This window comes from Saccopteryx bilineata, chromosome 4 (assembly GCF_036850765.1).
Source record: "Saccopteryx bilineata isolate mSacBil1 chromosome 4, mSacBil1_pri_phased_curated, whole genome shotgun sequence".
NCBI classification, from domain to species: Eukaryota; Metazoa; Chordata; class Mammalia; order Chiroptera; family Emballonuridae; genus Saccopteryx; species Saccopteryx bilineata.
In genome coordinates, this window is record NC_089493.1 from 57072200 (window position 1) to 57094043 (window position 21844).

A 21844-nucleotide genomic window follows, 5' to 3' on the forward strand; every position below is an offset into this window, starting at 1 on the left:
TCCATTGAGATGGGCCTGCTGAACCTCCAACCCTTGATTTTTTACTGTATTATTATACCACATTTAAAACACAGGAAGCAGCACCATCCCGATCTCAGAGAAACATTTTTCCTGCTCTGACCACCCTCCCTCCAGACAACTGTAAGTAAAACGATGGACTGTGCTGGAGGACCACGGGGAAAGTAAGCCATCTCCAAGAATCACTTCACACAGACGCTGACAGCACCTTCGGGAATGCCTTTCCTGTGAGATCACGGAGCTTCCTAAGCAGCAGAGAGAACGCAACAGGGTGGCCTGTGTACAGGCTCCCTGTTCCTGGTTGCCCAGTTGGCCTCAAGGCAGGACTGCCTGTCAGAGAAGAGAGGCGAGGGGCACTTCCAGAGAGCCCCCCTCACACCCACCTGAGCTTGGCCCGCCATCTCAATGCCAGCATCGAGGAATTCATCGAAATCGTCACTGAACTTTCCGGAGGCTGCGGCCAGCTCTCCGCTCTGGCCGCGGGTGGCATGGACCACTTCCCCAGCCGACTGGTTCAGGTCGGCTGCTGCTTGGTTCAGTTCGCTCTGGGCTTCCTGGAATGGCTTTGTGCTTGGAGGTAACTACGGGAAATAAAAGGCACAGCCTGTGAGAAGTTTACTTTGCAGGAGAGGGACAGAGGAAGGTATTGTGGAGGAGGGAAGAGTCTCCAGGGATGTGTTTCTAAGTCATCCAAACCAAAGGCTCTGTGTGGTCTGAGCGCATGTAACATACATACATTCATTCACTCAGACTTACTGAATGCCTATTCAGGGCTAGACACTGTGGAGCTACAAATGGTAAAAAACAGTTATCTCAGGGGCCATGGCCTCTGCAGTGGCACAGCTAGGATACACATCTGGGCAATCTGATTACAGGGTGCTCTCTGAACCATAACTCAACATCATCTCTTAGATGGAAGCTCTCAAAGTTTTAGCTCTCTAGCATTAAAAAGCTTATGTTATTAATCTTCAAATCCTAGCCTTCCAAACTAATAACCATCAACTTTTGTCAGTGGTCTTTGCCAGTCATATAACTTTTCTACAGGACAGAATTGTCACTAGCAGAACTATAACTGTACATGAAAAGTTCCATAGAGTTAGGCTAGACTTTGGTAATCATACCACATGCATTGCTTGCACAGCCTGCACATACCAGGCATCAGACAGAAAAGAAACAAGATAAACAGGCACAAGCCTCCTTGAAGGGGGCTCACAACACAGGGAAGAGGACAGTTCCCAGGTAAAATTCCTCAGATTATGTTCTTTTAATGAGTCTTGGACACATGTCCCTCCTTTGCCTGACTGGCACTATCCGAGATGACCTGATAAGAAGTCAGATGATCACAAATTCCCTCCTTTCCTATCTCACCAGACGATCCAAGAGCAAACAGCAACATGGGCTCAAAGGAAAAGTGAACTTTAAAAGCTCTACCTGGAAACTTCGCTGATCAGAAAGCTAAACAAGGAAAAGACAGATTGGTAGGAAGAACAGGACTCCTAAAGGTCAGGCTGGTACTCGGAGATCCCACGGAAGGGGGGACATTCCACTTGGACCTGAGAGGAGCCCAGTTCCCCACCCCCCTTCCCAACCCCAAGCCTCTCACCGAGTCCACGAGCAGCTTCTTGCTGGACTCCCCGATGCTCTTCAAGGCCACATCCACATCCTTCTGCCCGGGGAGGCAATTCACGCAGTTATTCAGTGAGTGCGAGACGGCTTTGGCCACCTGAATACATGGAAGGAGAAAAGCTCCATAAGAAAGTGGCTCTCCACCTGACCAGGCAGTGGCACAGTGGATAGAGTGTCGGACTGAGACACAAAGGACCCAGGTTCAAAACCCCGAGGTCGGCCCTGGCCGGTTGGCTCAGTGGTAGAGCGTCGGCCTGGTGTGTGGGGGACCCGGGTTCGATTCCCGGCCAGGGCACATAGGAGAAGCGCCCATTTGCTTCTCCACCCCCCCCCCCTCCTTCCTCTCTGTCTCTCTCTTCCCCTCCCGCAACGAGGATCCATTGGAACAAAGATGGCCCGGGCGCTGGGGATGGCTCCTTGGCCTCTGCCCCAGGCGCTAGAGTGGCTCTGGTCGCGGCAGAGTGACGCCCTGGAGGGGCAGAGCATCGCCCCCTGGTGGGCAGAGCGTTGCCCCTGGTGGGCGTGCCGGGTGGATCCCGGTCGGGCGCATGCGGGAGTCTGTCTGACAGTCTCTCCCCGTTTCCAGCTTCAGAAAAGTACAAAAAAACAAACAAACAAACAAAAAACCCTCGAGGTCAACAGTTTGAGCACGGGCTCATCCGGTTGAGTGCAGGCTCACCAGCATGAGCGTGGGGTCACTGGCTTAAGCGTGGGATCATAGACATGACCTCATGGTCGCTGGCTTGAGCCCAAAGGTCGCTGACTTGAAGCCCAAGGTCACTGGCTTGAGCAAGGGCTCACTCATTCTGCTTTAGCCCCCTCAGGTCAAGGCACATATGAGAAAGCAATCAATGAACAACTAAGGTGCCACAGCAAAGAATCTCATCTCTCTCCTTTCTTGCCTGTCCCTCTCTCTGTCTCTATCACACAGACACACACACACACACACAGACACACACGCATGCACACAAAGAGAAAGTGACTTTCCATGCAAACATATGTGTACACGTGTTGGGAATGAGCAGTGACATTATGCAGAGCTAAGTAAAAGACGGAGAAATTACCCACCAGCCTCTACCTGACACTGTTGACTATTAAGTCACCTCCTCTTGGCCTCTCACTGCGGTTAACACCCTGTCCTAGCAAAGGATCTGACACGCTGAAACAGTACAGCCCACCTTTTCCCCAAAGCCAGGCTGAGTCATGACTCTGTGATTCAAACTCAGAACTCACCATTATCATGTCAGGTTCTAAAACAAAGCTATCTAATAGAGATGCAGAAGAGACAGAAGAGGCACAGGAGACACAGAAATAGCTCCCTGTTGACAGCCCCGCAGAGATCACTGAGGTGGAAGCAGACCTTGAGTTCTCTGGATCACAGTGAGCTGGGCCTGTGGCTGATTTCTGCTCAGCGACCCTCTGGACCATCGCCCCCAAAACTCAGTACCCAAGGGCCGGCAGAACTCCCTGAGCACTTCCAGACCAATCTGAAGGTGCCCACAGGATGCCTTTTAGGCACAGGTGAGGGCTCCCGTTCTTACTGTTTGGTATCCTTGATTAAAGGGTAAGGTCTTAAAAAATAGGTTACGTCATTCCCTTTATTTTAAAGCAGTGGTCTTCAACCTCTTTACATTTGGGGACTGGTGAAAATAGGAGTCTTGGGGCGGGGGGACACTAGGGCAGAAACCACCCTGAACATAAGCAAATTTAGGTAAGGTCATTGGGTCGATAATCTCTATACAATCAAGGTGGTTAACTCTTCTGCAGACTTGCACGAAATTTCGGCAAACTGGTCCACAAACTGGCAGTTGAAAAACACTAATCTAAAGCATCTTCTTCATAGCTTCCCAACCAGAACTTTGCCTAGATGTTCTCTAGCCAAATAGTTTTGTTAGGTAGTTGAAGACTCATCCTCAGAGGCAATAAAGTCAGTGATTAAAACTCTGAGTGGCTAGACTAAGTATACTTACCTTACCGCCCAGGCTAGGAAGAAGAGTGTATTTAAGCATGCACAGGACCAAAACAGACATGTGTCCTAGCTCCTACAATGTCAAGGACAGATTTCAACAAAGTCCCCGATACTCATTGTTGACACATTATGTGCACTACTAGGCAAGACTTACAAAAGTAGGTATTACGTACGTATGGCCAGCATTGCTATGGCACCTTTGAAGGTTCTGAAAGCCCCCAGTGAGTAAGTGTTCCCAGCCAGAAGAAAGGTGCCCAGGAGAGAGCCTGCCAACGTGCACTTTAGCGATGACCGCAGTGGCCAGCGCCGGGCCTCACCTGGGCCAGCCTCTGCTGACTCTCCGCATCTCCAGGTGCAATCAGGGCCTGCTTGGCTTCCTGGATGAGCATGGCGGAGCCCTCCATCACGTCGCGAGCGGAATCCAGCATGGCGTGCACGGCGGCAGGGTCACTTGTCGATGCGGCCACTCCACGGGCAGCCTGGGCCAGCGTTTTCAGAGCTTGAGCCGTCTCTCTGGCAGCCACCCCTGTGGATAAAAGCCACTGGACTGTTAGATTCTGTCTAAAGTCATCCTAGGGAGTCAACCTCTAGACCAGAGCCTCCAGAAAGAAGAGCACCCTCTGACAGGGTTCTGGCATAGCCGAGCTCCAAATTACTTATTATATCATTTGAATTGCTGTGTTTTTCTGAGATGTTGCTCACATCACTGGCTCTGGGCCAACGCAATAGAGATATTATCACAAACGCCACACTCAAAACTATTTCCCTTAGTTCCCCTCACTCCCACTGCCCCACCTGTCCCTGGCCTAAAACACCAAGTGCACCACACACACAGATGAATCACTCAAACTCACTTTTATTCACAATTGTTTGTATCAGGGCATAAACGTATACATGGTAAGTGAACAAGTCTCTGCAGGTAGCTCAGCAAATTTTGACATGTATGTGCATCTACGTATGTGTATCATCCAGATGGAGACACAGAACACTTCCACAGAGTACTCGTGCCTTTTCCCAGCCAATATCCTCTCACACAGGACGTCATTGCTATCCTAGCTCCCATCACCTTGGACGCGTCTAACTTGTTCTTAAACGCCGTGTGGATGGCACCACACAGTACATATTCTTTTATGTCTGGTTTCTTTTTCCGACTATAAAGCTCTCAGATTCACCCATGTTGTTACCCAGGGCAGATCATTTCCTTTTTCTTGGTGTGTAGTCCTCCATTATGTGAACACATGAACATTTGTTTATGCATTCTTCTCTTGATGGACATTTGGATGGTTTCCTGTCTGAGCTATTATAAATAAAGCTACTGAGAAAATTCTTGTACATGCATTCAGGTTGACATATGGAATCGTTTCTTTTAAATATAAATGTAGGAGCACAACTGCTGTCCCATGGACTGAATCTATATTTAGCTTTAGAGGTACTAACAAAGCTTTTCTCAGAATGGTTTTACCATAATGCACTCCATCAGCAACGTATGAGAGTTCCAGGTGCTCTGCATCCTAGCCCAAACATGTTATTGTCAGATTTTTTTATTTTAGCTGTTCTGGTGGGTGTGCAGGTGTATCTCACTGAGGTTTAATTTTTATATCAATAGTGAGTAATGATGTTGAGCGCTTTTTCACTTAATGGCCACTGGGATCTCCTCTTTGGGGAAGTGCCTGTTCATCCTTAAATTCACTTCTAAAGATGATGGGATTTGGTGATTAACTATGAGTATAAACTGACCCTTAAAAACTCTAGCATCACCTCCTGTGCAATGAACACGAGCCTTCACACACAACACCTGGCACTCAGCACACCCAAGGACAGGATGCCAAGAGGAAACGTCAGAGCATGTACTATAGGAATCAATCTGAGAGTCCTGAGAACTGCAGAACAGCCCGCCTTAGAGCGCCTCTCATTGAACAGTGCCACAGACGAGGTCCAGCGCTTGTTCACCAACACAGTTAGAGGCAGACCAGAGTCTAACTTCTGCGTTGGACTCGCTGCCCAGTGTGCGATAGAGAACTATGAGGGATCTTGTTAAAACATATAACATCTGCATGAAAGAAATACATAACTCAATTTCTTGCTCTCACTAACCTTCGAGATGACTATTTTCTAAAGGCGTTAGCTGGATGGTCCCTGGGGGCTGCGAGTGTGGCCTTCAACAGCCATTGCTCCAGCTGCATCCACACAGATGCAGCAGGTGGTCATCTACTGAGGCTGAGGTGCTGGGATGCAATAAAGACCCCCAGAGCCATGAGACAGGACAATTCTGCAGCACTGCAGACTTGCTCATCTGTAAATATTTAGTAAGCCACCCAGCTGGGATATAACTCTACAATCGAATCAAGGCAAATTACAAAACTGCCAGTCTACTGCTTCCCACATGGCACTTTGGAATGCAGCACATGGAATCAAAGATTGCAAACACAGTGTTTTGGGGGGCAGAGGAGAAGCCCAGAGGAGAAAACCCAAAGATAATAAACCTAAGGCAAAGGAGAGACACAAGCTGAGCAAAGCAGTCCTCCCGCTTTATGGGTGAGCTTCTGGCACGCGGCAGAAGGAGGTCCTTGCCCGGAAGAGCAGGTGTGGTGAAGGCCTCATTGAGCTCTGGCTCTGCTGCTCATTAGCTGGTGGCCTAGATGGCTGCTTTTTTCCTCTGGGCCTCAGTTTCCCACAAGTTTCAGGGGAGGCTGGGATCACAGCTCTAACCATTGAAAACTGACACCTGTGCTTTGTAGACCTCTCCTATTCCCTTCCTATTTATCAATGACCTCCTGAATCCATTTCCATTTGAGCTGTGTATGACTTTGGAAGAATAAAACATTTATCATATGCAATAAGATAAGTGAGGTTTGTGCAAAAGTCATTTACTAGAAAATCTTTTACAGACTCAGACAATTTTTTGAAAAGGTAGAAACCAGAAGAATTGAGTTCCAAAAGCTGATACTTGTCCATCCATGTGTTTTCTGCCAAGGATTCACTATGAAATCTCAGGACACATCAGGGGAATCGGGTTTCCCAAAAAGAGGAAGCCATACCATCCAAGGGAAGAACAAGGCCACCAGAGGCTGGGGAGCCCAGTGAACACCTAAGGCCATACATGGCTGAATTCACAGCGGCGTTCTCATTGGTAATGACGAGAATCATCAGAGTCAAGTCTCCCAGCAAACACCACCCTCCAGATGAAACCGTTCCCACGGTCCTAGGTGTGCATCACAATGCCAGAGCAGCCAGGGTGAAACTAAAGCAGACCACTGTTCCAAAACCACAATCCTTTGAAGGCACAGATCACTTTCCCAGTATTCTTGCCTTCTGGATCTTAAATTATATTCAGGAGCAGAGTCTTAAAAGGCCACATCAGTGATATGAAATATAGTCAAATGCTTCACAGTTACATCTTGATTGGAATTCATGTGGAGACAGCATTAGACCACATAGCAAACTTACAAGGTTAAAACCAAGTATGACATATTTTTAATCTGTGTCAAAGGATAGGAAAAGCTTCTGTCTATGTAATTGTATGCAGCTCAGCAGAAATGTACTTTGAATATGGCACTGGCCAAACAGGCACACATCTGCATTAGAATCCAGTCCAGTGGCAGCTGATGTAATTTCTGTCTAACCCACATGCCTTAATCATGGACAAGGAAACTGAGACCCCAGTAGAAGCTGTCCACTTGTGCTCTATTTTTGCTTCCATTCCGTTCTTCAGCTCTTTGAAACTTCCTTCAACAGGGAGAGCAGTGACCCTGGTTTTCCTAGAGCCAATGGATATTGCTTAAGTCCCTCTTAGATGAATTTCTGAGCCACAACTACGTCTCTGGCTCTAGGCATCCCTCTCTCCTGGCTTCCTTGCTCTCTCCAAGGCTACATGTTCTCATTTCTTATGAAGATTTCTATGCCCCAGCCTTCCTAAATATATTTGAGTTCTTCAGGATTACAGCTGATAAACTTTTGTCACTCCCCCTGGGAAAACTTACCTATCTCCTTGGTTTCGATCATTATCCTCTTATTAAACATTTACAAGTATTTACCTCTAGCCCAGACTTCTCTTCTGAGTTCCAGAGGCAAACACCTAGCTACCTCATGGGCACTTCCACTTGGCTCTCCTGCAGGCACTTCAAACCGCATGCATTTAAAGGTGAGCCTGGGATCCAGCATACCCGCTAATGGTCCTTCACTTCTATCACAAGGATTCTTACATCTCTCCATTCCACGATCAGGCCAGACACTAGCGCTGTCCATGCTACTCTCCTTACATCCCTGAACCAGTCACCAGTGGTCAGGTCTTTCTCTCTTTAATCCATCCCTTTCTTTATCTCTACTACCATCTCTTATGTGGATGATTGCAACATCCACATTGCAACATCTCACTGGTCTCCCCGATTCCAATTTTGTTTCCCTCTAACTTATTTGCACAGGAGAGGAAGGGCAACCTATATAAAGGGCGATCTAAACTGTATCCATGGGTGAAAACTCTTCAATATTTTCACATGGTCTTAGGCTACGTTTCAAATTACTTCAGTTGGCTTAGGAGGCCCGTTAGGATCTGACCCCAGTCTTCGTCTCCAGCCTTATCTTCTTACTCTCCACCTCCTTGCCTTTTGCTCGAATCTTTTTCAGGTCATTTGGTCAGCCTTCCTTTCTCTCACCTTGGGGACTTCGTATATGCTGTTCCCACTTCTAAAACCACCTATTCCATTTCTGCCAGAATGAAATGGTGCTACTTTTAAGTGGTTTTTCAGACACCAACTAGACAGTCTGTCATCCTGGATGTTGTCAGTATCAGATGATGTAACTTGTAAAGCAGTCTTTGACCCATTAAACTTATATTTCACCATCTACACAAAAACTGGCACATTCTCAGGAATATTTAGAAATTCGTGAAACTTATACCTCTCGTATGCCCTATGCTTTTGAGAATTTATATACACATTTCCTTCTCCTTGAATGCTAAGAATCCTAAACAATCCTTAAAACCCTGACCAGGTGGTCATTCCACCCTGAAAGTTTCCCTTACCCTTCCATTAACAGAACTGGACATCTTCTTTATTGCAGGTACATTATACTATGCCATAACTCTTAGTGTGCTCTTATTTTCAAAGTAATAAATACACATAGGCTTTAAAAAAAAATTAAACGAATATTGCTTCTAGTAATGGCAGAATAACTTATTTCAGATGAACCTTCTCTCAGAAAAACACTAGAAACACTGAAAAAATATATACAAAAATATCTATTTGAAGGCACTTTACTTGGTAAGGTGAGAAAACACAGAGAAGTGAGTACATGCTGCATTTCCCCTCAAGGCATTTTTAATTAGTAAACTGTTGCCCAGAAGCTGAGAAGCTGAGCAGAGCTTTCTAAAATCTCATGTGTCTGGGATGATAAAAAAAAAAAAAGCATAGTTCTGAGCCTAGGAAATAGCATGGTCCTAGTGAACATCACAGATGTTTGGATGGGAGGCAGAAAGGACTACACCATAAAGGTAAACTAGAATCAGACCTCACAATTTCCAATCAGTTCAGTCCCTGCTAATATTACGGTGAGCTGTCCCCATCCTAACCACCTGCTAGAAGTAAAGAAAATCCTCATAGGGAAGAAAACACAAGTAGGAGCCCCAAATTATGCCTGCAATAGAAATATCAATGATTGGCATTAAATAAATAATGTAAGAAACACCAGGAGATAAGACCAATAGTTAAAAACAAAAAGGAGCAAAAAACACACATAATACAAATAAGCCCATATACGATTATGATATTAGAGTTATTGGTCATGGATATTAAATAATTGCAATAAATATGTTGAAAAAATTGTATGATAAGATAGAGAATTCCAGCAAAGAAATGAAAACGACAAGAAAACAATCCAATGGCTATTATAATACCGAAAACCATAAAATTTTAAATGAAAAACTCCACAGAAGGGGATGAAAGCAGAGCAGACACAACTGTGGAGAGGAATCATGAGCTGCAGATGATTCAAAAGGAAGATGAAAAGTTGTGGCAAATATAGATAAGAACACAGGAGACGCATGAAACAGCGAACATGACTAACACGCGGTAACTGAAGTCTGCAAAGAGGAAGAGAAAAAAACCATGGCAGAAGCAATAGTTAAAAGATATAATGGTCAAAAGTTTCCCAAAACAACTTTGGTAACACAACAAATCCCATTTTAAAGGAGAACTACAGCCCAAAGTAGGATAGATAAGCAAGAACACACCTCTAGGAACTTTGCTCGGAAACAAAAGGCTAAGGAAATTAAAAAAGCAAGTAGAGGGGAAAAGTAAAATCACATTACCTTTAGTAGAGTAAACTGACAGCTGACTTCACAACAGAAATAAAGGAAGCCAGAAGACAATGGAATAGCATCTTCAAAGGCTGGAAGAAAATAACTGCCAACCTAAAATTTTATAATAAGTGAAATTATCCACCAAAAATAAAGAAAAATTTTTAGAAAAACAGAAACCGAAGGCACTGGTCACAGTAGACTCACACTAAAGGAAATAGTTAAGGGGGGGGGGAGGTCTTCATGCAGAAGAAACATACTCCCAGGTGGAAGCACACTAAAATGCAGGAAGAATGAAGAGCAGTGCAGGGTAAATGAGGGAGTGACACTGACACTGAACGGAGGTTAAAATGTATGTAGAATTAAAACACACAGCAATGAAGGGGCTGAAAAAACTGTCAATAACGTTAAAGTGTCCCAAGATTCTTGCACTGTCCAGGAAGAGACAAACATCGTAATTTATATTCGACTTAAAAAAATTATTAAAAAATAGGCAACAGAGGTGTAATTAACAAGCTAATCCAAAAGAGAGAAACTAAATTTAAAAAAATACACAAAAATCTGAAAGAAGGTAAGAAAGGAGAGAAGAAGGAACTAGAACAGGTAGGACATAAAGAAAAGAAATAGTAAGATGACTGAGTCAAACTCCAATATTATCAGTAATTACATTATATGTAAAATAGACCAAATATCCCAATTGAAAGGAAAGGATTGTCACACCAACAAATAACTCCTCCCTCCACTAAAGAATGAACTGCATGGTACAGGATACAGAGTAAGTACAAGTATACGGAAAAGTTGAAAGTAAAAGGATGGGAATGATGTATACAATGAACACTACAACAAAAACAAAAGCTTCTATGCAGAAAACAGTACTGAGAGAAAGGAAAACCTAAATCAATGGAGGTACATAACTTATTCGCAGATGAGAAGACTGATAAAACGTCAATAATATAGAGATGTCAATTACCTCAAAGTTAATTCATGTAACCTCCATTAAAAAACAATAGGGTATTTGTTGTGGGGTGGTGGGTAGGATTCGACAGGCTGGATTCTAGAATTTATGTGGAATTGCGAAGGGCCGAGAACAGTCAACACTAACTTGAGGAAGAACAGCAGTGTTGAAGGACTTACATTACCAGGTATTAATTCTTGGTGTATATAAAACTGCAGTAATTAGGTAAGTGTGGTACAGAGGTAAGAAAAGGCAACGAGAGCAAAGGAAAAGAGTCAAAAGGTCAGACACCAATTTGCACATACACATGTTCATTTAATTTACAATAAAGTGGCACTAAAGACTAGTGTGAAAAACAATGGTCATTTCAAAACGTGGTGCTGGCTCAAATCATGTCCATGTGAAAAAAAACTAAACTAGGACTCTGTTTGCACATATATAAAACTCAATTTCAGGCTGACTATAATTCTAAATGTGAAAAGTAAAACAAAATTTCTAGAATGCAACAGAGGAAAATATCTTCATGATCTTCGGAGAGGCAAAATTTTAAAATAGGACACAAAAAGTGCTAACCATAAAGGAGAAGAAGTGTAAATCAGACTATATTAAAATTAAAATTTTGTTCATCAAAAACCACCTTTAAGAGAATAAAAAGGTAAGCCACAAGATACAAGAAATATACATAATCCATAAAGAATAAGAACAGAAAACTCAAATTAAAAAAAATAAACAAATGACATGAATAGGCACTTCACAAAAGAAGATATCCAAGTGGCCAGTTAACGTATGAGAAGGTCCTCCATTGCACGATTCATCAGGGAAATGCAAAGTCAAACCACAATGGGATACAACTCCACAGGGAACAGAATGGCGATCACTGACAATACAAGTGCTGACGAGGATCTAGAACCGGACCTTCCATGATTGCTGGAAGGAGCACAGCTGAGCAGCTGCACAGCCCATGACCCAGCAGTTCCACTGAGATGCTGAAAATGTTCTATTACTTAATCTTGGTGGTGGTTTTGTGGGTGCGTTATATTTGTGATAACTCAAGGTATACATCTAGAATGTATGTTCTCTTCTGGATGTATATAATACTTCAATAGTAATGTATATTTCAAACAACCAAAAAAATCAAGGTGTACCACTGCATAGTAGCAAAAGCACAATCCTCACTCACTCCTGCTCACTTGATTTCTAGAGCCACTCAGTTCTTTATGCTTTGGATGAATCTCATATTTTTAAGCAATAGGCTTATACTGCAACTTCTTGATGGTTTCATTTCAGGTAGCTATTGATGTCCTACTAGGTCTGCTTCCTACTATGGTAACAATTCATTTCTTATATAACCTGGTGTTTTTCCTAGAGTTGATAATTACGCAATCTGTTGCTTATAGTGTGCTGCTGAGGGTACCTGGTGTCCTCAGTACTCACACCACCCTCTCTCAGCAGACCTTTAGAGTTACTATTTATCTGTCTCCTATCTTGAAAATTTCATTGACATCTTATTTGTTCTCATCTCCTCTCTTACTCTCTTTGACCATTTCCTCCCCCCACCCCTTTGCTGGGATTTCAAGTGTCATACACAGATAGTCCCAGAATTTTATAATACTGTATGCTTATAGTCAAATAGGGGTTGACCCACTAATAGTGGAGTCATATTTTATTAGGTCTTTGTATGCAGAGCATCAATCCTACTAACAAGCATGTGGAAAGTGCTTGAAAATTATGTGCTGAACTGCTTTAAAAAAAAAAGTCAGTTTCACGGTCAAATCAATGAACTCCCACCCCCAGTGGTCTGCACCTGGCCACATGGCATCACAAAGGGCGGGAGTCTCACCTGTGTAGTGCTCATTGCCTTGAGCAGCACAGGTCAGGAGCTGTGCCATGGAGGAGCCCACTGCTTTAGATGTACTTCCCAGGTCCTGAGCACATTTTTCCAGCTGTAAGAATAGTCAAGGGGGGAAGAGAACTTAGAAGAAAAAAATCCACTGAAGTTTTAGCATAAAAATAATGCAGATTAAACCTTGGGCCTTAGCTTTTTCCCAACTAATACACCAATGGCGCCAGGAATAAGAGTGGTGATAGAGGGAAAAAAGCCCAAGCTTCAGAATGAACAAATCTAGGTTCATAGCCCTGCCCTCTGCTCCCTTCCCCCAAGCACTAGCTACGAGGGACTGGATAAATGACTGAGCCTGTATAAGCCTCAGTTTCTTGAGATTGTAATACCTAGTTTAGAAGGTTCGCAGAGAATTAATGTATATACTCCACAAATGGTAGCTATTAGTATTATGCCTTTAGAACTAACTTAGAAAGTCTGCAACAAATCCTTAGTGAGAATTAATTATGCCTTGGCAGGAAGTGGGCAGCCATCCAGCTGTACCACCTTCCTGGCCTGTGGGACCATTAACATTGTTCAATATGATCATAATACTTTGAGGAGCTCTAACCAGAAGGAAATGCAATAGAAACAGAGGTTTGGAGTGGTAAATGAGATTATGGAAATGGGCAAAGTGCTTGCTTCCCATGAAGCGCACGTCATCTTGCTTTGTAAACTGAATAAATAATTCAGAAAACAAAGTCAGTAAAGGCCTACGGTATGGGTAATTACTTGATTACTAAATGAGGACAACATTTTGAAAGAGAATTTCTAGGCGTACTGTGAGAGTATGGCAAGGCATTAGAGAATCCATGCATTATAAACCCCACAGCATGTTTTATAAGAGAGGCAGTGCCTTCAGGTAAAATGTAAAGCCTGGTCCATGATAACCAACAATATAACACAGTACACACAGTCTTTAGGGGCATTTCTTTAAAACTTACACAGTGTTTCTTGCAATCTAACTGACCAGTTTTATATAAAGGGAGAGAATTCATGTCAGGCAAGCCTCTCCTGGTCTCCCTGGAGTATGGATGTTTGCAAAGGTATAGACTTAGACTATAGTGCAAAACTGCTGGCTCCAGAGTCAAGCCTGACTTAATCATTAGCTGGGTGACTTTAAGTTAAGTGACTTCACCTCTCTGAGCTTGAGTGTCTTTGTCTTTACAATTAGGGGTACCCTGATTTAACAAATATTTTCTGAGTGCTTCTTATGTACCAGACATTGTCCTATGGTAAATTAGGTGTTCCTGAAGTCCCATATATTCTAAAGGTCCTTAGTTCATCCTAAGAATAGCAGTAGTTAAGAGATCACTCTCAACATGAGTGATCAAAGCTTGGGTTTTTGGAGTCTTGTGGATTTGGATTCAAACCTTGGTTCTGCCACTAACTGATGGGTAAACGTTGAACAAAATAGTGAGAACATCTATACCTGTTTTCTCAGCTGTTAACATGGAGTAAACAAAACTTGCCCGTTATGGTTACTGTCAGAAGAAATTATAAATATGAGTGTATACAGTGCTTAACAAACAGTGGTATTTTATTAGCAATGTTCAGTAATGTGTAAAGGAAGTTACATATAAATGAGAAGAAGTGGTAAAACTTTAGCCAAAATAACTCTGACATAAGCATCAGGAAGTATTGCAACATGAAGAGTACTCTTCCCAGTGCTTTGTGCTATGTTTGTTTGTTTGTTTTTTAAACATGATTGTTAGAAATATCTCCTGTGCTTATCTTCCTAATCTCATTGCCACCCATTCCTAGACAAAATACCTGAAAGGAGAGATGGGACTTGTCCATAGCTAGTTGATGATACAAGTTGGATCTAGAAGCCAGAACTCCTAGTTCCAAACCTAGCTTGTCAGCTCTGTTGGCATCTCAGAAAAAGGCCACAGGATTAGAACACTGCCTCAAATGCTAGCATGTGTCTCATTTGTGAGAAAGAGGGATGAATAGTAATAGACACCAGTTCATTCCCAGCCAAACTCCAGGAAAGCACACACGGAACCAGCATCAGGGGCCCGTCAGGCAGGGCAGTCTCTATTTTAATGTTCTAATGTGGCTAGTCTATAGTTTTGCATTCAAAATGTTTGATGTTCAGGCACACAAACCCCAACTTCTAAAAAAAACACCCCAAAACAAAAAGCCTGCCTAACGTGATTATAACAAAAGGCAGAGCCCCACCCAACATCGCTTACCGTTTCCCCCGGAAGTGGTTTCAGCTGGCTCTCCACGGCTGCCATCTTGGCATCCTGCAATTCATTCTTAAGTGTCTGCACAGTGCTCAGAGCTGAATCGATTTCCATGGGACCACAGGCTTCATGAGCCTGTCAAGAGTTGGGAATATGTGTACAGTCTGCTTGAAAAAAGTGTCCCCAGTATTTTGCAACATATCATATGAAGTGCCTGCCATTCTGGACATACCCCCAATGAATCTCCAACTCTAGCCATAGGATAAAAGGATAGTAAATGGCATTTCCCAAGAGGGCAAAAATCATCCTCAGTCAGAACCTTAGTCCTAACTTCCTTAAGTAATAAATTATGTAGGTCTCAAAATGGATAGACTTAAAGTCTGCTTGAAGCTATTTTTATCTGAGATATATTTGCCTCTCAGTAAGAGGATCTTCACTGACTGTGTCTGGGTTCTAGAGACAGAGCGCCTCACACAGGCTGTGTGCACGGAGAGGCTCGGGAAGTACATGCAGAGTCCACAAACGAGGGAAGAAAGGAAGAAGTGACCCCAGGACCCGGGGGCCAAGTCTTAACCAACCATAGTTATTCTCTTGATAAATTCTAGATTGTAATCCATTATCCTTTCACATTAAGACGGTGAAAGATTTCTTTCCTTAGTAATTTGCTTTAAGAAAATTTCATCCCCTGGATCATTTAAAATATTGGTCTCCAAATGTTTTGATCACCCCCACCCCAATACACAGATGTTAATAAATTATATTCCTGTATAATTATGGATCAGTGTATTAAATGCTGGTGAATCTTAATTTCTTTCTGTTTTTAGGTATTATTAACAAGAGCAGCAATAAATACTAATTGATTAATATCTATGTGCCAGTATTACACAGTGAAGAAATGGGCAGAGAGAGATTAATTAGCTTAGGTCACAGAATTAGTCAGCAGCAAGGCTAGGATTTGAATTTAAGTAAAGGTAGTCTGATTCCAGAGCTGATATTCTGCATCCTTATACTATGTAAATATATATTTGAAAGCTCACGGTGTCTTCCTATACCCAGTACAGGTGTCTCTGAGAGACACAGCTCAAGGCACTGATTATTTGCAATAACCTAAAGCACTGAGTGTTTTTCTTTGGTGATGTAGTGAACTGTTCATGTTAAGAATTCAAATCAGCTCCCACCCTGCTCTCCCCTCGCCCATGGATGAAGCTGCCTGCTTCCACAAAGGGATTGTTACAGTGGAAAAATGAATTCATGCCAGAACATGAATTCTGATAATGCCACATCAAACAGTGAAGCAATGAGGCCTTCTGGTAATTAATAAGTTCCAGAGACAGAAACTCATTAATCCCTAATTCTGTACAATTGAGGACCTTATTAAGGTGAATTCTCCCATTTAAGGAGTGAAAAACTTTCAGGGCAGAAGAGATAATATTGATAAAAATGCCCCTCCTCCAAATAGACTTGCTCCCAAAATAATTTGTTGTTAAGTTCAGAAGACGATAACTGGAAGATATGCTCACTTGGGCCCACAATATGCTTGGCACCAAGAAACTGATGGCTACCAATCTCCCCTAAGAGTCTGAAAAAGAGACCATTGCTTGTCCCAGGGTGGGAGGAGGAGGGGAAGTGCACAACCTAACATAGTTTAACAAGAGTCATCTGTGACCAGAAGGTGAAAAGTAAGTCTAGGAGAGTGTGGCTAAAAATGGTAAATGCCAGCCTACACGTAGGGCATCTTCTATGGTCATGCAAATGAAATGGACAAGAAGTACATATGTCCAGCAGTGCTTGGGCCCTGGGTTGCACCCAGGCTACAGAAGCAGTAAGGAATTAAAAGCTCTATCCCCAACGAGCTAACCGCTGTTGCAAGGGGTCCACTTGCCTTCTGTGAGGCGGTGCGCAGCTCCGCCAAGCTGGTGGCGAGATTTTTGGCACACTGGCTCAGCTGCATGGCTGCAGCCTGGTCACTCACGGTGGGCACCGCGGCTTTGGCAGAGGACACCATCTTGCTTCCAGGCTGCAGAGAGATGAGGAGAAAGTAAGACAGCTCCTGGGCAGTAAGAGGGTTGACCCACAGAACAAGGCTACCACATCAGCCAGAATTTTCACCTAAAATCAGAAATATTAAAACCACTTACATTCCCCCTGAGGATTCCCATCCCCAATCATATCTCTAGGAAAGTACATTCCAGGAATATTCTAAAAATAATAAATAAAAGGACATGTCATTGGGAAGGGGAAAAATTGAGATAGTGGCTTGAAATGCTCACTTAAAACAGATTTCAAATAGTTTCTTATTAATTATGATTCTTTGTGTTTCTTAGACTAACTCTTTAACTAGGTCTGAAACATAGCCAAAAGATTATTTTTTAAACTACAGGAAGATAAAATAAAGCAAATAAAATGTCCCAAAAGATAAAAATAAGCTGCATGCAATCCTATTTCTATTAATTTAGCCTAAGGAAATAATTTAGGAGTGGTAAAACACTTGAGCACACATAGACTTTTACCCTATCACAGGTTGTTTATGATGGCAAATAAATGAAAACAACCTGTATGTTCAATAAGAAAATAGGTGAACAATTGACTATACTTAAATGATAGAATACCATTCAAAATTTTAAAGGCTCATAATATAATTGTGAACATGAAAGACAGTCTATATACAAACAATTGCAGTTAAAATATATATATATACATATGCGTGTGTATGTAGTTAAAATAGAGGAAATTCATCAAACTTTTCATCTTCTATCTCTTCATGCGGGATCTATGACACTTAAAATTAACCAACTGGATATAACAACGGGTCCTATAACCCAGTGGTCCCCAACCCCTGGGCCGTGGACTGGTACCGGTCCATGGGCCATTTGGTACCGGTCCGCAGAGAAAGAATAGATAACTTACATTATTTCCGTTTTATTTATATTTAAGTCTGAACGATGTTTTATTTTTAAAAAATTACCAGATTCCCCCTGTTACATCCGTCTAAGACTCACTCTTGACGCTTGTCTCGGTCACTGAAACATTTATCCCTCCCACCCTAAAGGCCAGTCCGTGAAAATATTTTCTGACATTAAACTGGCCCGTGGCCCAAAAAAGGTTGGGGACCACTGCTATAACCTACAGGTTCAACTAGATGGGGACAAGGAAGAGAACTGCCTAATCACACGAACTGTTTATGAAATCCAAGTAGACAGAAAGTGCTGAGAGACCTGAATACAAGAAGTAAGCAAAAGAGGAGTTATCCCACAACTTAATATTCTCATTTGACTTAATTTCCCCTAAAATAAATCTATCCCTCACCCACAAAGAATGACACTATTTATTCATTCTACAATTGTTATAAGAAACCATCATTTCTTTGAAGATGTGCTCACCATTTCTTGTCTCCCAGGCCATGAAAAATAGCATTTCACTCTGGAAACTAGAAAACCTAAAGCAATACCCAGGACTAGGCTGTTCATCAAACCCGCAACTTATTACATGCTTTTTCTCATAGAAGAGAAATGAAGAGGATGCTCTCAAGGAAAACGGATTACGTGCCATCTCCTGGGGCAATTTCCCTGCGTGTAAGCACTTCGCTTTGCCAGGCTGAGTCTGCCTCCTAAAGAGGAGGCCCTCAAGGTCTGCGGACTGCAGAGACTTTGCTCTGGCTGTGAATTCCTTAATTCCTCTCCTTAAGGAGAAAGGGCATCCCCCTGTCCAGTGGAAGGGGGGAGGGGTGGCTTTGGGTACATCCAAGGGGGATGCTACTGTTACCTGTAGGAAGTTCTGGCTGGAGATGATGAGAGCCAGCTGGGCACTGAGGTCTTCTGCTTGGGCCTGGCTCCCTCTCACCCCCTGGACCAGCTGAGGGATGTGATCGGCCACCGCCTACAGGAAGCAGGAAAGTTAAAACTGAGCACAGTGAATTCCCAAACAGGGTGGAAAACGACCCAGATGATAAATGTTTTGGGGATGTGCTGTCACTCCTGGGGGATGCCTGTCCCAGACCTTGGACACAGCACCTTCAGCCAGCTGGGTCCTAACCAACACTGAATCCCAACACAGAAGCTCTGGGGACCCTTCTCCCACACAGGCTCTGTCTCTTCTGTAGTCCCAAAGGTCCCAATACATTCTGCACAAGACGAGTCTCCATAATGGGGCCTTAAAAGAACGTCCCCAATTCCAGTTTACACTACCCTGGCTCACTGGGGTTGAAAACTTAGAATCAAAGCATCTATACAATCTACAGATGAATGAACTCAAGTCATATGGTCCCATGATCAGAAGAAAGAGAGAGAAGCACTTTAAGTAGTAGCATATTTCAGCACTTCTATTTCTTACTTTGCAGGTATGCATTCTGTCTTTTGGCTTCCACATTGTCCTGGCTCCTCTTCCCCTGTTCTAAGTAGCCTTTCTCATTTCCCAAGCTGGAAGACCCACTGCCCAGGGTAGAGGACGGAGGGGCAGGAGCCCTGAGGCGAGATCACTTCCAGGAGGCCATCTCCCACGGTGACCTGGGAGACGCCTTTTACCCTGTGTCCTCCTGTAGTTTCCCTCTGTGCCCGTGCCCCACCTGACCGACCAGGCCCTCAACGGTCACGCCACAGTGGCCATCACTGCTGGTGAAGGTCCCAAGTGCATCCCACCCTGGTGACACATCTTTTTCAGGACCTCACCCCGACAAGTATTACAAAAAGCATTGCCATGAGCCTCTTCTCAGGTCCTCTGCAGGACTGCTGGCTCCAGTCAGCTGGCCCGCTTGTCCCTCTCCCCGATGAGCAGGAATGCTCTCAGCGCCTGACAGTGATAGCCAGGGCTCGAGTATGTTCAGTCTCTCCACAAAAGGTGGAGGAAGGGGTCCATGCTGTACTTTTTCCCTGGACATGAGAAGCATGTGCTCCCTGAGAGGGGGATACACCATTTTTCCACCCCTGCTGGCTGCTGAATTGAGGCTGTAACAGTAATAAACTCCCTTTCGGCAGAGGCCTGGCTCTTGGGAAAAAAAAGTCTTTATGCAAACAGTCTGGAGCACGGGCCCTACTGCATCCTGAAGCTTTTCTGCTAGAGCACACGCGATCCTCTATGGGGGACCTCAGAGAATCAGGACTTGTGGGGCCCCGGATGATTACCCTCAGAAGTAAAACCATTTCTTTTTTTTTTTTTTTTGTATTTTTCTGAAGCTGGAAACGGGGAGAGACAGTCAGACAGACTCCCGCATGCACCCGACCGGGATCCACCCAGCACGCCCACCAGGGGGCGAAGCTCTGCCCACCAGGGGGCGATGCTCTGCCCCTCCGGGGCGTCACTCTGTTGCGACCAGAGCCACTCTAGCGCCTGGGGCAGAGGCCAAGGAGCCATCCCCAGCGCCCGGGCCATCTTTGCTCCAATGGAGCCTTGGCTGCGGGAAGGGAAGAGAGAGACAGAGAGGAAGGAGAGGGGGAGGGGTGGAGAAGTAGATGGGTGTTTCTCCTGTGTGCCCTGGCCGGGAATCGAACCCGGGACCTCTGCACGCCAGGCCGACGCTCCACCACTGAGCCAACCGGCCAGGGCCGTAAAACCATTTCTAAAGTAGAAGCAGCAACATTCCTTCCACATGAACAGTTTCACAGAGGAGATTTGAGAAAAGGAGGGAGAGGGCAGTTTGCTCTCTCTCCACGCACAAACAGGCCCTCCAGCCAGCCCCACCGCCGACACAACCAGTGCCGGGGACTTCACTCAGATGTACTGCCAGCATGTGGCCCACGGCGACACAGTGAGGTTTATGTCTGGCACCATTCGGGGTCTCCTTGGAGAGTTAACACCTTGGGGCCTCAGAGAGGGCAGCAAAGGTGTTTACTGTGCCCTTTGTAGTACACTGGCTTCTACCTGTCGTCAAGGGCTAGGTGTCAGAAGAACAATCGGACAGCGACAGAAAGCACCACAGCACTTTGCCATGGAGGCCAGACAGAATGAACTAAACCCTGAGGTGCAATCAGTGCAAAGCAGGAACTCAGTCTTGCTGCAATGCGCGCAGGCTGACTGCAAAGGACTGAACGCTTCATTACTACTTCAGGGCCCGAAAATGGCCTCCTCATGGAGCCTCCTCAATTCGGTCTCTCGAGAAGAAAGAAAAGAATCTAGACAAAGGAAAGACAATGCTGGAAAAGATATATTCTCCCTTCACATAGCCCCTTCACTTAAAAGACAAAAACCAGACATGCGTGCGTGCGTGCATGTGCGTGTGTGTGCGCACACACCTGGAGCATGGGAGCCAGAACGAACTGATTAGGGGCCTGGAGGATCAGGCTTAACTGAATTAGCAGGGCACTTGGCGTTCTAATGCTATCAGGGTTATTTATAGCAGACCTGGCTCTCTGGCAGCCGAAGCCTCACCTTGCAGCTCTGGACCAGCTGCTGCTGGGCTGCAGGGTTCTTGTTGGACGCGGCCGCATTCTGGGAGGCAGCGATGGTCTGCGTGGCCGCAGCTGCAGCCTGCTTTGCTGCAACCTGGAGAGGAGGAAAGAGGAGGTGAGCCAGGCTTTGAATGTGCCAACATACACACATGCACATTTATATATGTCCTTTCTGTTAAAGGGTTGGCACTGGACAGCTGCACAGGCAAGAAAGGGAACTCCAGCCATGGACCCCGCCTTTTAAATACCATTGATGATCCTGAACTAACAGTGCGGTCATCTTCTTTTTGTTTAAGTTCCCCAGGACAGGTGATAAAGACAAGTACACTTGAAAAGTCAAGTTCCATTGTTCATTTGTCTTTCTCAAAAAGACAAAAGACAATTCCAAGACCATGACAGCAATGATAAGCAGCACTAAGTCTAAATGTTTTCGGGAACAAACATTTCTCCCCCCACAGCACAAGCTGCTCTCTGGGGCAAGAACTAACCAGGTGCTCTTCTAGACTGTCTTCCAGCAACCCACAGGGAGCCTC

General features: G+C 44.4%; 1 protein-coding gene across 6 annotated transcripts in view; it reads right to left on the minus strand.

Moving 5' to 3' along the window:
- TLN2 (talin 2) overlaps positions 1-21844 on the minus strand; it is a 484588-nt gene that overhangs the window by 126118 nt on the left and 336626 nt on the right. For all 6 annotated transcript variants that reach the window (XM_066274650.1, XM_066274649.1, XM_066274645.1 and 3 more), the window contains 8 exons: positions 21292-21405; positions 18694-18807; positions 16814-16948; positions 14938-15066; positions 12701-12803; positions 3931-4139; positions 1622-1741; positions 402-599 (listed from right to left, as the gene is read on the minus strand). In XM_066274650.1, the coding sequence (XP_066130747.1) occupies positions 402-599; positions 1622-1741; positions 3931-4139; positions 12701-12803; positions 14938-15066; positions 16814-16948; positions 18694-18807; positions 21292-21405 (1122 nt within the window). The remainder of the gene's footprint in view (positions 1-401; positions 600-1621; positions 1742-3930; positions 4140-12700; positions 12804-14937; positions 15067-16813; positions 16949-18693; positions 18808-21291; positions 21406-21844) is intronic.